Below are 13,067 nucleotides of genomic sequence, written 5' to 3'. Positions count from 1 at the left end.
TGCCATCAGAGTGACTTGTCAAAATTTTTATTTTTTGTCAATCTGACAAAGGTCAGAAACGGTATCTCAGGGTAGCTTGAGTTTGCATGTCTCTTATTAAAAAGTCAATTTGATGATCCTTTCATAAGGTGAAGGACCATTATATAACTTTTTTGTGAACTGTCTGTTCATGTCTTTTGCCCCTTTTTCCATATGTTTTTTGGTATTTTTTAATTTTGATTTTTCAGAGCTTTTTTATATTAGAAATATTACACTTTGTAATATGTTATAAATATTTTCTCCAGTTTGTCATTTTTGTTTATGATATATTTTCACAATGCAAAGTTTAAAAAGTTTTTTATATTTAATGTCATCAAATCATCACATCCTTTTATTGTTTCTGGAGAGTGAGTGAGTCCTAGTTTAAATCTTTCCCTACTTCTAGGTTATAAAGAAATTCATCCTTGTTTATTCTAATATTTATATATTTTCATCATTCTTACATTTGGCTCTCTAATCCATTTTAAGTTAATTCAAAGAAAACTCAAATTCAAAGTAACAGCAAGTGTAACCTTCATCTTCAAGTTCATGTTATTCTGGTCCTACCGATAGATACCAAGATTACATGAACTATTTTGGTCAACACTTCCAACGAGAGGGACTTCTGGAGAACCTTGGTGGGAAGCAGCCAGCAGCTCCTCCCCCACCCACAGCTCACAGCAGGAGCTTCCTCCCCAGAGAGCACAGGAACAGAGGAGGGCCGGGTGGATACAATTTTGATAACCTCCTTTTCAAGCACAATACTATCAACTACTGCAGATCAAGGGTTTATGAGTCTAAGACACTTTTATTACTTCAAGATCTAGCCAGCCACAAAGAGGCAGAAGGGAACTCTGAGGTGCGGCACTCTTCTATCTGTTGGTTGTGGTGGTTATGGGACTACAGACATGGGAAAAACTCATCCCACTGCACATGCGAAAGAGTAAATTTTACCGTGTATCAATTACCCCTCGATAGATAAGAGTTAAAAAAAATTATGTTTAGGGGCCGGCTCCGTGGCCGAGTGGTTAAGTTCGCGCGCTCCGCTGTGGCGGCCCAGGGTTCAGATCCTGGGCGCGGACATGGCACCCCTCGTCAGGACACGTGAGGAGGCGTCCCACATCCCACAACTAGAAGGGCATGCAACTAAGATATGCAACTGTGTACAGGGGGGTTTTGGGGAGATAAAGCAGAAAAAAAAAATTTTTTTTTTTTTTTAAATTATGTTTACGAAATGTCTCTGGGAGAGGAAATGGGTGGAGAATAACAGCATCTTCCTTAAAATAGTAGAGTTATGGCAAATAGTTACAAAAAACATAAAACTTTTTAAAAAAGGAGAGAGAAGAACTTCCGTCCTGGTAGCCGGCGAGAAGCTCTAGCCCCTACTCCTGGGTGCTGCTCTATCCCCGTCCAGCTATGCCAGGGCAGTCACCTGCCCAAAAAGGAAGGAGAAAAGGGAAGAGGATGAGCCATTCAGAGCATATGGGAGTGTGCAGGGCAAGTGCAAGGTGACGGTCAAAGAAAAAAGATCGTGGAGAACTAAATGCACTAACCCTACACACACATACTAAGAGGGTTCAGTCAGTCTCCTCGTCCCCTGGAGCATGAGAAATATTAGCAAACAGAGAAAGAGCATGATTACTGAAGGAGGGAGACCACCCAGAAAATCCAGAGTTGAAGGAGCAAACCTCACGGCAGTGTGGCCGAGGAGCACACCCAACCACCTGCTACACTCACCAAGGACATGCCGCTCCTGCAGGCGTCCAGCCCTTGCCCACTGCACTCCCCTCTGCCTCATTCGCACCTAGCCACCGCCTTTCCTTCCAGAAGGATCACTAAAATAATGAGAGCCAACAGGCAAGTGCGGACAGGTGTCAAGCGTTGCTCACTAACAATTTCATCATTATTACCAGTTTACAGACAAGGGGAGCGGGCTGTGAGAGACCAGGCAGCTTGCCCAAAGTCACATGGCTGGTAAATGGTGGAATGGCACTGATGCCACCTCTGAGGCCACAGCCCCTCGATGCAGCTGTAGGGGAGTGAGGCAAAGCTCCCTCCTCTGAGGTCACTACCTCCAGGTTCTCACTGGCCCCCATCTCTTGAATGTACTATCTAAAATTTTTTGAGTTAAATGGACAATAATTTTTTTATTTTGGGGGAAAAAACCCTACAACCTACTTTTATGTGCCTTCTTAACATGACAGAATATGAAGGGCTTGCTGTCACCTACACAGTAATTTTGGCAAAAACGTTCACCCTGAATCAACCATGCCTCTGGCCCTATCTCCCAGTTTACAACAATTAAGGGCATTGTGGAACAAATCAAATACAACCACAAGGACACAATCAGACAAATTCGGACCACGGGACGCTCGACAGGACAACTGGCCTGGACTCTTTAATAAGGCAATGATCTGGAGGGAAAAGGCGAGGATTGTCTAACAGAGACCAAAGAGACACAACAAACAAATTAACCACATGCACTTAACTGGATCCAGTTCTGGGAGGTGGAGAGAACAGCTACAAAAGATGTTTTAGAGACAAATTGGGGGATTACATACAGATTGCACATTAGAGGATATGACAGAATGACTCAACTTTCTCAGAGAGCTAAATGGTTACACAGGAGACCCTCAAACCTAGGCGAGTATTTAGCAGGGAGCTGGCATGCTGTCTGCAACTTCACTTTCAACTGGTTCAAAAAACTGCACAACACTCCAAACAAATACACATGCAGAAACAGAATGCGTGTGGGGGGGAATTCCCAGTGTCCCCCACCCCAGTCTAATCACTGCATCCCGCCATTCTTCTAAGTTTTATCAATAGTTAAGAGTTCAAAGACCAGGACTTGAGACCTGGAAGTATCCTGGAACCTCAGCGCCCCATACTCAGTGAGCACACACCACGTGCAGGCCCCCAGAACCCAGGGATGGAAGCCAGGGCGCTCTCTCCTCAGGGCAGACAATCAGGTTGCTGCACCGGCTAGTGACTCTCTTAGCCAAAATTCTACTTTTTCTCAGCAAAGACAGGTTCTGTCTGGGTACAGCCAGCTGTGATGGCCAGGAGTGATTCCTCTGGGGGTGGGGTGGAGGGGCGCACCCCATCTACAGTCTTGTCTCTTGATGGGGAGCTCACAGTGATGCTTCCAAGAGGTGTCTGGAGCAAAGGGCTGGAGGTAGCCCCACAAACACAGTGCCTGCCACACCTCAGGGAAGGCTGCGGAAGGCCAGCGTGGCAGGCAAGGGGCAGGGTCCCAGAGGGCCGTCCTTCACCCCCAGCTCTGCATTGACACCTAGAGGCAGAGGCAGGGGCAGGGACTCTGGGAAGCTCAGAGCTGCTGGCAAGACCTGGTCTCTGTTGGAAAAGGCAGCAATAGCCAAGATAAGGCATCAGCTAAGGAGTTCTCCCTGCAGCCAGGGAGGTGTGACTGGTCAGGCGGCCAACATCAGGGTCGGGGGGAGTCTGAACAACTCTGCCCTGATCTCTCAGGATTTTAAAATTTTTGTACTAATTCCTGGAACAAGCCCAAGGGGTAGCTGGGATTAACATCACAAATCAGCCAGAATGAGGAGAACAGTTGAAACCTCACTCATGGGAACTTGGCAATGAAGACCCCATTGAAAGCGAAGTGCAGGGGATCAAGGTCAAAGGGGAGGAGGAAGAAGGAAAGGCAGGGTGGGGAGGAGGAAGGTGGAAGAAGCAGCCATTGCAGAAACCGCCCACCCCCAGCAGGCAGAGGCTCTGGGAAGCCCTAAAGCCACAGACGTCACACAACTGGAGCTGAGAGCCGTGACTTCCATTTCAAAACTATCATGGTCCCTGGAGGAAGGAAACCACTTTCATGCCAGGGGAGATGCGCAGAGAAGGAAGGAGGGTCTGCAGCACACGCTGCATCAGACATGGTTTGTGTGGCCTCAGCTAGCCCAGCCCATGAAAAACACACCCCCAAGAGTGTTTACCAGGTGACATCTTAACGCTGGCCTTCTAAGCTTGTGCTCAGGTTTGCAAAGGCATACGGTCTGTTTTGCCTTCACTGTTTCCCTGTTAATTTTGGTTATTTTCATGGAACAAACAGGTTTCCAGGAACAGAGTGCCCCCTTCACCAGGGTGCCCATGTGAAAAGAGGAGGGACGACCTGGCCACAGCCCACAGGTCGGGATGCTCACGCTCTTCCTGCCTCTGCTCTAGACCAGCAGTCGTCTTAGCTGCCTCCGAATAAAGGGCCCCCTCCTCAAAGGCAGGGCTGGTCTTTAGGCCCCCGTACCCACTGCATCCAGTGTGATGGAGCACTGAGTACTCAGCAGGTGGTAGGCAAATACCTAAAGAAACGTAGAGAACTCAGACACAACACAGCAAACCACTCAGTTGGAAAAGTCTGAAAATCTGTCCTAGAAATCAGGAAAACTGAACATGAAAACCTTCTCCCGCTGCTGCTCTAAGCCTAAGGAAAGGAGTGCCAAACTGCAAAAACACCACGTGCAGGTCCACCGCACTCCTCAAGGCTGGGACACTGGGAACGAACCCCACTCTCGGCTGCATCGGCCCCTGCCTCCTGCATCGTCCCAGCCTTCCACACCCTCTGCCCCAACTGCTTCATCTGTTTGACCCTGCTGTGAGCAGGAAGCCCATGCACAAGTCTGATCAGAGGATCATTCACAGCCTAGGATGAGGGTCCATTTAGCATCTAGCAGAACTAAAAGGCTCTTCTCTTACTCATACTCGACAACTTGCCAAATGTATTTTAGGAAGCTTATAATAATCTACAGAAACACAATCATGGCAAAATGTCCACAGGACAGCCTAGGAAGAGCCTCCTCTCATTGTCACAAAAGGAAACTGAGAGCTGGAGAGGTCATCTGTCCAAGGTCGTGATGCTGTGCAGGTCCCTCTAACTCCTCAGGCTTGCTCGGTCCGCTCCCCCGTGAGTGAAGGCAGGAGAAACCATCGTCTGCCACATGCTGACAGCTAACGCTTTACCCTGGGAACTGTAGGTTCCGACTGCCCATGGGATTACAGGTTATCAGTAAAATATCCCACAACTTGATTTTAACTAGCACCGGCAATGCGGCCAGCTCTGAACAGCACCGACTTTTGTGAGGCCGCTGGACTAGACCCCCAACCCCATCCTGAGTAAGTGCTGGGTGTGTGAGTACCAGAGGTGGGTCCTCACTCAACTGCGGCCTGACTGCCCACCTTGCCCTGCTACAAATATCAAGGAGGAGGGGGCGGGCGTGGTGTAGTGGGATATTTGCCACTCTTGGGATTTCTGCTCTTCTCTCACAAAACCCACAGGAAACCTGCAGCCAAGGGCATGAGAGGTGATTCAGCTGGACAAGGGAGCCCTGCCTCTTCAGGCACAGCGGAAGGAGAGGACAAATGGGGAAAGAGGAGTCAGAACTCTAACAGAAAGGGGTGAACAACAGAGAGATGCAGGGTATGGGGGAGATGGGACACAGGAATCCACAGGTGCAGCAACAAGCCCCAGAGGTGGTGAGCAGCCAGGCAAGGAGGGAAATGCCCCACCCACCTCACCATCTGGGTTCACCTTCGCACAGCTGGCCCTCCAATATACACTGGACAAACAGTGAAAAGAAGGGGTCAAGAACAGCTTGAGGCTTTGGAGGAGCTGGAAACCATGCCACTGAGGGCCTTCTCACTGTTAGCTACTGGACAGGAGCTGGAAGCAAGGATCTCAGGAAGGAAGAAGTACTGTTAGCAAAAGAGGAGCAGAGCAAGAGGTAAGCGTGTGCGCTGGCGCCAGGGGCCAGGAGTGTGGGCGGGGCAGATGTCATGGTGGGTGGGGCGCTCCCTCACTCCGCCTCAGCCCAAAGGCAGCAGCTTCAATTCACTCAGTCATAAAGATTCTTTAATCAAGGCAAACATGGCACACCCCAGGCTTCTGCTCTTTCCGTCTAAGGATCAAAAGCAGGAAGGGCCCTCCAGAATGTGGGCTAGAGCCAAACTCATCACTCACACGGACCTCAGTAATACCCAGCCCTGGAGTCTGGCCCACAGCCTGACCTCTAGGCTCTGGTCAGGGAAGTCACTCACTAGGCCATGATTTCCTGCCTTTGCCCCCACACTTCCCAGGATGGAAAATGCTCCTTCAACGCTCCTGGCCGAGAGCTACAGAGCCAACTGAGTCTTCAAGACCCATCTCACATGCTACCACCTCCTCTGTGACTGTCCCTTTAAGTCCCCAGCAGGACATTACTGCAAAGCCCCGATGCCACCCTTTATGCTGTGGGGCACGGATTTGCGTCATCACCGCCATGGTCAGGCCCAGTCACCCAGCACCTTACACAGAGAGGGTTCACTAAGTATCTGTGGGACTGAGTCAGTGTTTTTCTCTTCCTCTTTTCCCAGGTTAAGAGTATGGACACCATCTCACACCCCAACAGCCACAGAAAAACCCATGTCCTAAGACAAAACCGCACCAAACCCCAGCAGCACATATTCACTAATAACAGGGTTAGCAGACATGACACCCGCCTCCCAACTGACAGCTAAGCAGCTGGCCACACCACGCTGAAGGTGGGACCCACTGCTTCTCACACCACCCAAAGACATAGGTGGGGTTTCCCTGACATCTGCCACAAAACAGCAAGGAAAGCTGCTCTCAGCGAGCCTCCTGGGCAGAGCGCAGACACACGCGCGTGGACGTGCATGCACGAATGTATGCACGCGCATGCATGCTGCAGGGCTGTATCTTGGGGCCTGAGCCATCCCAGCAGGTGTGTCAACTCCCTTTCCTGTTCCTTCTCAGCTCAACTGCTCCTTTGGAGCGGGAGGGAGAGGCAAACTGCACTGACCCAAGCCACTCTGTTTAGGTCTCCTGTGCCCCAACGATAGGTAGGAGGGTGTCCTATAACCAAAAGCACTCACCGAAAGTTCCCCAAGCCCTCCCTACTGTGTCACCATCAGGCAACTGTGGCCAGCCCTCCCAGGTCCATCTGTGGGGCAGTGCCAGCCTCCTCCGCATGAGAGCAGGGCAGCGCTGCACGCGGTACACACTGCACCACAAGAAGACAGCTTTCATTCCCCCCTTCAAGTCAGCCAACAATTCCCGACTACAGGCACTGCCCAGTTACAGATGGTTTGTGCTACCAGCCCCGTGACGAGTCAGCTGTTTAGGAAAAACCAGTGCCCTATGTACAAGGTAAGGCCCCCAAGTCAGCCAACAAAACTTTTTAATCTATCCTGGCCTTGAAATACAGAACCTTGAATGCCATTTCAAAATAATGAAAGATGATGCCAGCCAAATCCAACTACCTGGCTCTAAGAAAATGAATCAAGCCCTCCTGGAACGCCCAGAACACATCTCCTTCCCCTAGCAGGTCAATGACACCCTGCCCCTCCCCTCAGGGGTCCCCTAAGGAGACCCCCCGCAATCCCATTCCAAGGTAAGGGATCTGCTCAGCATGGTGGCTGCAGGCCATCCTGCAGGGGCTGGGGTTTTGAGAACTCCGAGAGCTGGCTAGCCCCACAGCCTTCCATCAGCAGACCTGCAAGGAGCTGTCACCTCACTTCCCAGGATGCTGCCTGTGCTGCCAACCAGAATCCCTAACCTGCTCACTGTTCTCCCATATTCTCCCGTCCCCCCAAATGGGGGCAACTGTCTCGATGTCCCTGAAGACCTTGACTCACTGGAATATCCATGATTCCCAAGCTGCCTTCTCTGCCCTTTGCCTCTGCACCCACTTCCCTAGCAGATTGTCTCTAATGGAGCAGGAGACAGAACCTGCAAGCTTACCCTGCTGCCCTCCCACTGAGCACAGTCCTGGCCCCCCAGGCTCCTCCCCTTGACCAGAGCCCCAGGGTAAAGGAAGAGGCTGCACTGTGAAGAGGGCAGAAGAGGTTGGGAGAGGACAAAGCAAGCCTGCAGGAGGAGCAGGAAAGGATGGTTCTCTTCCCTCCTATGCCAGCTCCACACCCACTGAAGATGGGGGCTGGGGATGCGAAGGTGAACCAGCTGGACCCCTGGCATCAGGAGGGGAGCAGGATCCAGGGGGAAAGACGCAAATAAAAGAGGAGAAACTGGAATAAGAGCCACATTAGAGAATGTACACAAGACGCACGTGTGGGAATTCAGAGGCGAGAACACGGAGGCTTTGGGGAGTCAGGGATGCTTCACAAAGGGGAGAGGACAAGCTGGACTGGAAGGATGCACAGGGTTTACCAGCTGCTGGGGAGCACACGCACAGGAAGGAGAAACAGCAGGGCAGACTTGGGGAGGAGCTCATCCAGCGTGAGTGCGGGGAAGGGGAGGGCAGGGCTCAGAGGAAGCTGGAAGGGTGATGGGACAGAGAGCAAGGGAGAAGCCTAAAGGGTGGGTACATCCTGGTTTTTAAAGAGAGTGGGGCTGCAGCCTGGCAGCACCAAGGAAGATGCGAATGTTAGAAGGACGGCATGGGGGCAGTGCACAGAGCCACAGAGCCAGGCGAGGAGAGTAGCCCTGGAGGCAGGGAAACCAACTGGCAACCTAGTAGAACAGTCCAGGCCTGAACTAAAGGAATGAGGGTGGGTAGGGGGTACTGGAGAAAGAACCTGCCCTACCAGCTGGTGGGACGGAAGGAGCTATCATTCTGAGTTTCCAGCTGGCACAACTGGGTGGGAAGTGGTACCACCACCAAGAAATATGGTGGGGCGGGGGGGCAACGGCCACTAGGACACTCCCCCCAACTTTAGCCAGTCCTTCCAAGCAGTCCTAGGTGAACCTAGACATTGTTCAATGCCTTATGGGGCTTCAGCATCCCAGTTTAGTACCCCAATCTCACCTGCATCCAAACGTTGTCTGCAGCAATGTTGTGATTCCCACACAGAAGAAAATGGTCCCGATGAGCTGGCTGGTGGCCCACTGGTCGTAGCCCACGCACATGGCGTCGGCGAGCAGGAAGGGCACCGCAATTGTGCCACTGAAGCATGTCAGGTAGTGCTGTGGGCGACAGGGAAACGGAGGGAGAAAGAGTAAACCCTTCCTCATTTATTTTTCTTATTTTATCCTTACTTTGCCCTCCCCCGTTGTTTTTAAAAAATAGCCCACGTGAAGAATCCCTACGGTTTTTTAGGTACATGCTCATATCATATGCCAAATCATATTTCTGTCTCAGCCTTTCTCCTTTTCATTCATTTCTTTCATTTCATTTTCATGTCTTATTACTCATTTGTCTTATTACTCGCATGACTCCAGAGCAGCACAAAGAAAGTACTTAATATAAGCACTGGTGATGTTTTACTACATAATTCTTACTGGGAATCTTTCCTTTTTTTACACGCTTTTTCAGCATTGATTGCCAAAGTCAGAGGTCTTTCTCCTCTAATCTGTTCACTTAAATTGTGTTGTACTGAACCATTCTTGAAACAAATCCTAGGTTAGTCATGCTATATTTTTCTTCTGGACTTTGATTTGCTAATATTTTATGTAGAATTTTATATCTATATTCTTTTCTTTTTTTAATTCTTTCAGGTTTTTAAAATTCTTTCAGGGTGTTTCCCACCTTGTTCTTCGGTCTGGCACTGTTTGACACTCAGGGAAGAGTTCAGGGCATATAGAAGCTGCAGGAATCCTCTAGAAAGAGTCCGCCCCACTCTTCCCTTGGGCCCCTCCCCGACTCCTGGCAGCCTTGGCAGGATGTTCCCAGCACTAGTGCTCACTTCCCTTCCTCCCAGAGGCTGCTGGTTCAGTTTCTACCTCTGCTCTGCAAACTTCCTACTTTTCTTCTCAACAGTTCCCCATTTCTGCTCATGTTTACCAAAATGTGTGGCTTGCAGTCCATGAAGCCCAATTAACCCTAATAGGTGTTTCACATGGGGAACACAACACTTCCATCCAGGACTTCTCAGAGCTGCTCACAAGCTCAAGGGCACTGTGTATCATCTAGAAGGGCATGATGCGGGGCTGGCCCGGTGGCGCAGCAGTTAAGTGCGCACATTCCACTTCAGTGGCCCAGGGTTCACCGGTTCGGATCCCGGATGCAGACATGGCACCGCTCGGCATGCCATGCTGTGGTAGGCGTCCCACATATAAAGTAGAGGAAGATGGGCATGGATGTTAGCTCAGGGCCAGTCTTCCTCAGTGAAAAGAGGAGGATGGCAGCAGTAAGCTCAGGGCTAATCTTCCTCAGAAAAAAAGAAGGGCATGATGCTTGCAGAATTTCCCAATCCGATTTGACCAAGGAAGACTTCTAGAAACACCTATAATACAAACATTTCAAAAAGCAAGTTTCCTGATGCTAGTTTGGGATGCTCAGGTCAAGGTAAATTATTCACCAAGACCACTCAGCTCCTTTGGCTGCCACTCATCCTTTATGAGACTCCTTTCAGTCCAGGTTAGCCAAGTGCTTTGACACCTAAGAAAGGGTGAGGGCACTGGAAACTGGACCAAAGTATCAGCTGTTGGCAGGTACAGCCCCATCTTCAAGTGAATAAACCTGTCTGGGCAATGAGACTAATCTCCTCAGTATCTGAAATACCTCAGGTTGAACTGATCATTCAAACTTGAGAATAGAAAAATGGAAGAATGGAATGTGAGACCTCAGAAGAAGGTCCAAGCTAAAACAACCAGGGCAAACACAGGCCAGGGCAGCAACCCCCAGCCAGTGGCCCAGCCTGTCCACCCTTCCCTCCCCTCCACTAGAAGCTGCAGCAGACAACTACCACAGCAAAGTTTGCCTTCCTTTAAAAATGAGACTGAAACCTCCCATGTGTGTCCTGACCGGTGTGGCACTTCGGTGTCACCTGTACTTCATGGCAGGGCTGACCATGATCGTGGATTGCTGACCTAGGAATGGGAGGTGAACACTAATTCTTTTCTCTACTCCTTCTTTCCTCCTCCCTCCATCCTCCCCTCTGTCTATATCTCTACAATCTTTTCTCCTTCCTGCCATGTCACTTCTCTGGTTTACTCCCCGAACATTTTCCTTCTTTCATTCCCTGGTTAACTTACTCCTCCTGTTCTTTTCTTCCTTTCACGATTATGAAATTGATGTTAACAATTCCCATTCATCATTCTTAAAAGAGTAATTCATAATAAAGTCATCGATTAATAAAAATCAAAATTGAAATCTTAAAAAATCCAGACAGGCAATTCAAACATGTGCTGGTGGGTACACCCTAAAGGAATCACCTTACCTGCAACCCCAGAAATATGCACAGGTACCAGGGAGGAACGTCTTCTATGGTGTAAATCATGTCCGATCTCTGGGGGTCTAGACTGCCAGTGCTATCCAAGGTCTCCGCAAGAGAGCTCTGTGCGCGAGGGGGAGACGAGGAATTGTTTAATAAAAGCAAGGACTGAAGTTCGCTCAGCTCAGAACAGGCCACTGTTACTGAAAAATAACTTGATCAAGTGGCTGCTACTCTCCTGTAAAATTAAGCCTTGGCTACTTTGCCCCAACACTCAAGCACACTCGCTCAGCGGCAGTCGTCCTCAGGGTTTGGGGTTCAGTGTCCCTTGCCATCGACTCATCCCAAGAGCACCCAGCTTGCTCAGAGCTTCTCCCTGAGCCTGGGGACCTCCTGTGTGGAGAGGAAAGCACCCAGGTTGAAACCACAAAGTGATACCTTGGCATGAGCAGTCCTTGGGGGGTGCCCCGAATAAAGAAATGATACAAAATGCTAACTGCTCTCAAACAGCATTAATCTGCCCCCCTACCCGTCCCCTCCCTGCAAGAAGAAAAGGTCCTTGTACCTGAAAACAAAGGCCCACACCCTTCCATCAAAACACCACTGCTCAGACACAACGGTGACCAAGAGAGAAAGAGTCAAAAGCGTGCAGATACAATGAGTCAAATTTTCTTCACAAAATAGACTAAAAATGTATTTATAGTTTAGGGGACTATTTTTTTCCTGCTTTTTCCCCCTATTACTGAAGATTTTTTTTAAACGTTAAATGTTCAAGCTTTTTATGCCAAAATCTTCACAGACCAGACACTTTAGGTTATAGTCTAAACATTTCCAGTAACTTCAGCTTCAGCATCGCTTCAGAACTCCTCCAGTATCTGAGGGAAACAGAAAACTCAAGGTAACTCCAACTTCCCCCACATACCCTCAAAACTGCTCTGGCTTCTATAAACCCTAAGAACAATTTCTTGAAATCTGAGATGCACATCTCTTTTTTTGTCTTTTATAACCTAACAAAGTGCCTAACAGGAAATAAAATCAAAAGACGTTCCTCTGGCCGGTTCAGTGGCGCAGCAGTTTGTGTGTTCTGCTTCAGGGGCCCGGCATTCACCAGTTCGGATCCCAGGTGCAGACCGACAAACCACTTGTGAAGCCATGCTGTGGGAGGCGTCCCACACGTAAAGCAGAGGGAGATGGGCACAGATGTTAGCTCAGGGACAATCTTCCTCAGGAGAAAAAAAAAAGATGTTCCTCAAAAAAGATAAAGATGACGACATTCTGAGCCTTGACAATATCCAGCCCAATTCATGTCCTCTTGTCCAGTGGATTTGGTACATGGAAAGATACTGACTCCATGTGTTTGTCACTCAATTTTCCATGCACAGGGCAACAGAGATTTGGGGGCCAAATACCCTTGAACAAAGGAAGTGATGTAATTCAGGCTCACCTAAGGCTCACTTGAAGGTACATGTCTGTTGTAAGTCGACATCCGATTTAATCCAAATGTGAACTGAACATGACCTTTCAGAGAGAACTTTTTCTTCCATTTAAACAATGATATCGGCAGATTTGCCATGTTGAATGGGTTAAAATGGATTATGTGTGTCTTTTAAAAATTTGTTGGTAGGGGTGGTAAAGAAAGTACACGTGTGTGAGGAATTCGATACGTGGTGATGTGTAGCAAAGGATTAACTCAGCGAGTCTGGGGTGTCCAAACCCTGCACATTTCAAACAAAGGTTTGGCCCTTATCTGGCACCTGGTAGATAAGCTCTGAGCTCCTGGAATATCTTACCTCTTAAGAATGTATTTGTTTACCTGAAGCCTTGGGCTGCCCCAATAGTTCATGCTAATGATGCACTCTAAGGTGGGGGTCTTGGGTTGCATGGTATCAGTCTGACTCTGGAGGGGCTGGAGGCTAAAGCCACAC

At 49.2% G+C, this 13,067-nt stretch overlaps 1 protein-coding gene across 4 annotated transcripts in view; it reads right to left on the bottom strand.

The window, feature by feature from the left end:
* Positions 1-13,067, bottom strand: part of SLC23A2 (solute carrier family 23 member 2) — a 145,100-nt gene that overhangs the window by 44,979 nt on the left and 87,054 nt on the right. For all 4 annotated transcript variants that reach the window (XM_044748853.2, XM_044748854.2, XM_070485612.1 and 1 more), the window contains 2 exons: positions 11,149-11,265; positions 8,796-8,953 (listed from right to left, as the gene is read on the bottom strand). In XM_044748853.2, the coding sequence (XP_044604788.1) occupies positions 8,796-8,953; positions 11,149-11,265 (275 nt within the window). The remainder of the gene's footprint in view (positions 1-8,795; positions 8,954-11,148; positions 11,266-13,067) is intronic.

The sequence above is a fragment of the Equus asinus genome, chromosome 15 (assembly GCF_041296235.1).
Source record: "Equus asinus isolate D_3611 breed Donkey chromosome 15, EquAss-T2T_v2, whole genome shotgun sequence".
In the NCBI taxonomy this organism is placed as follows: domain Eukaryota; kingdom Metazoa; phylum Chordata; class Mammalia; order Perissodactyla; family Equidae; genus Equus; species Equus asinus.
This window is presented reverse-complemented; position numbering and strand designations above follow the sequence as displayed.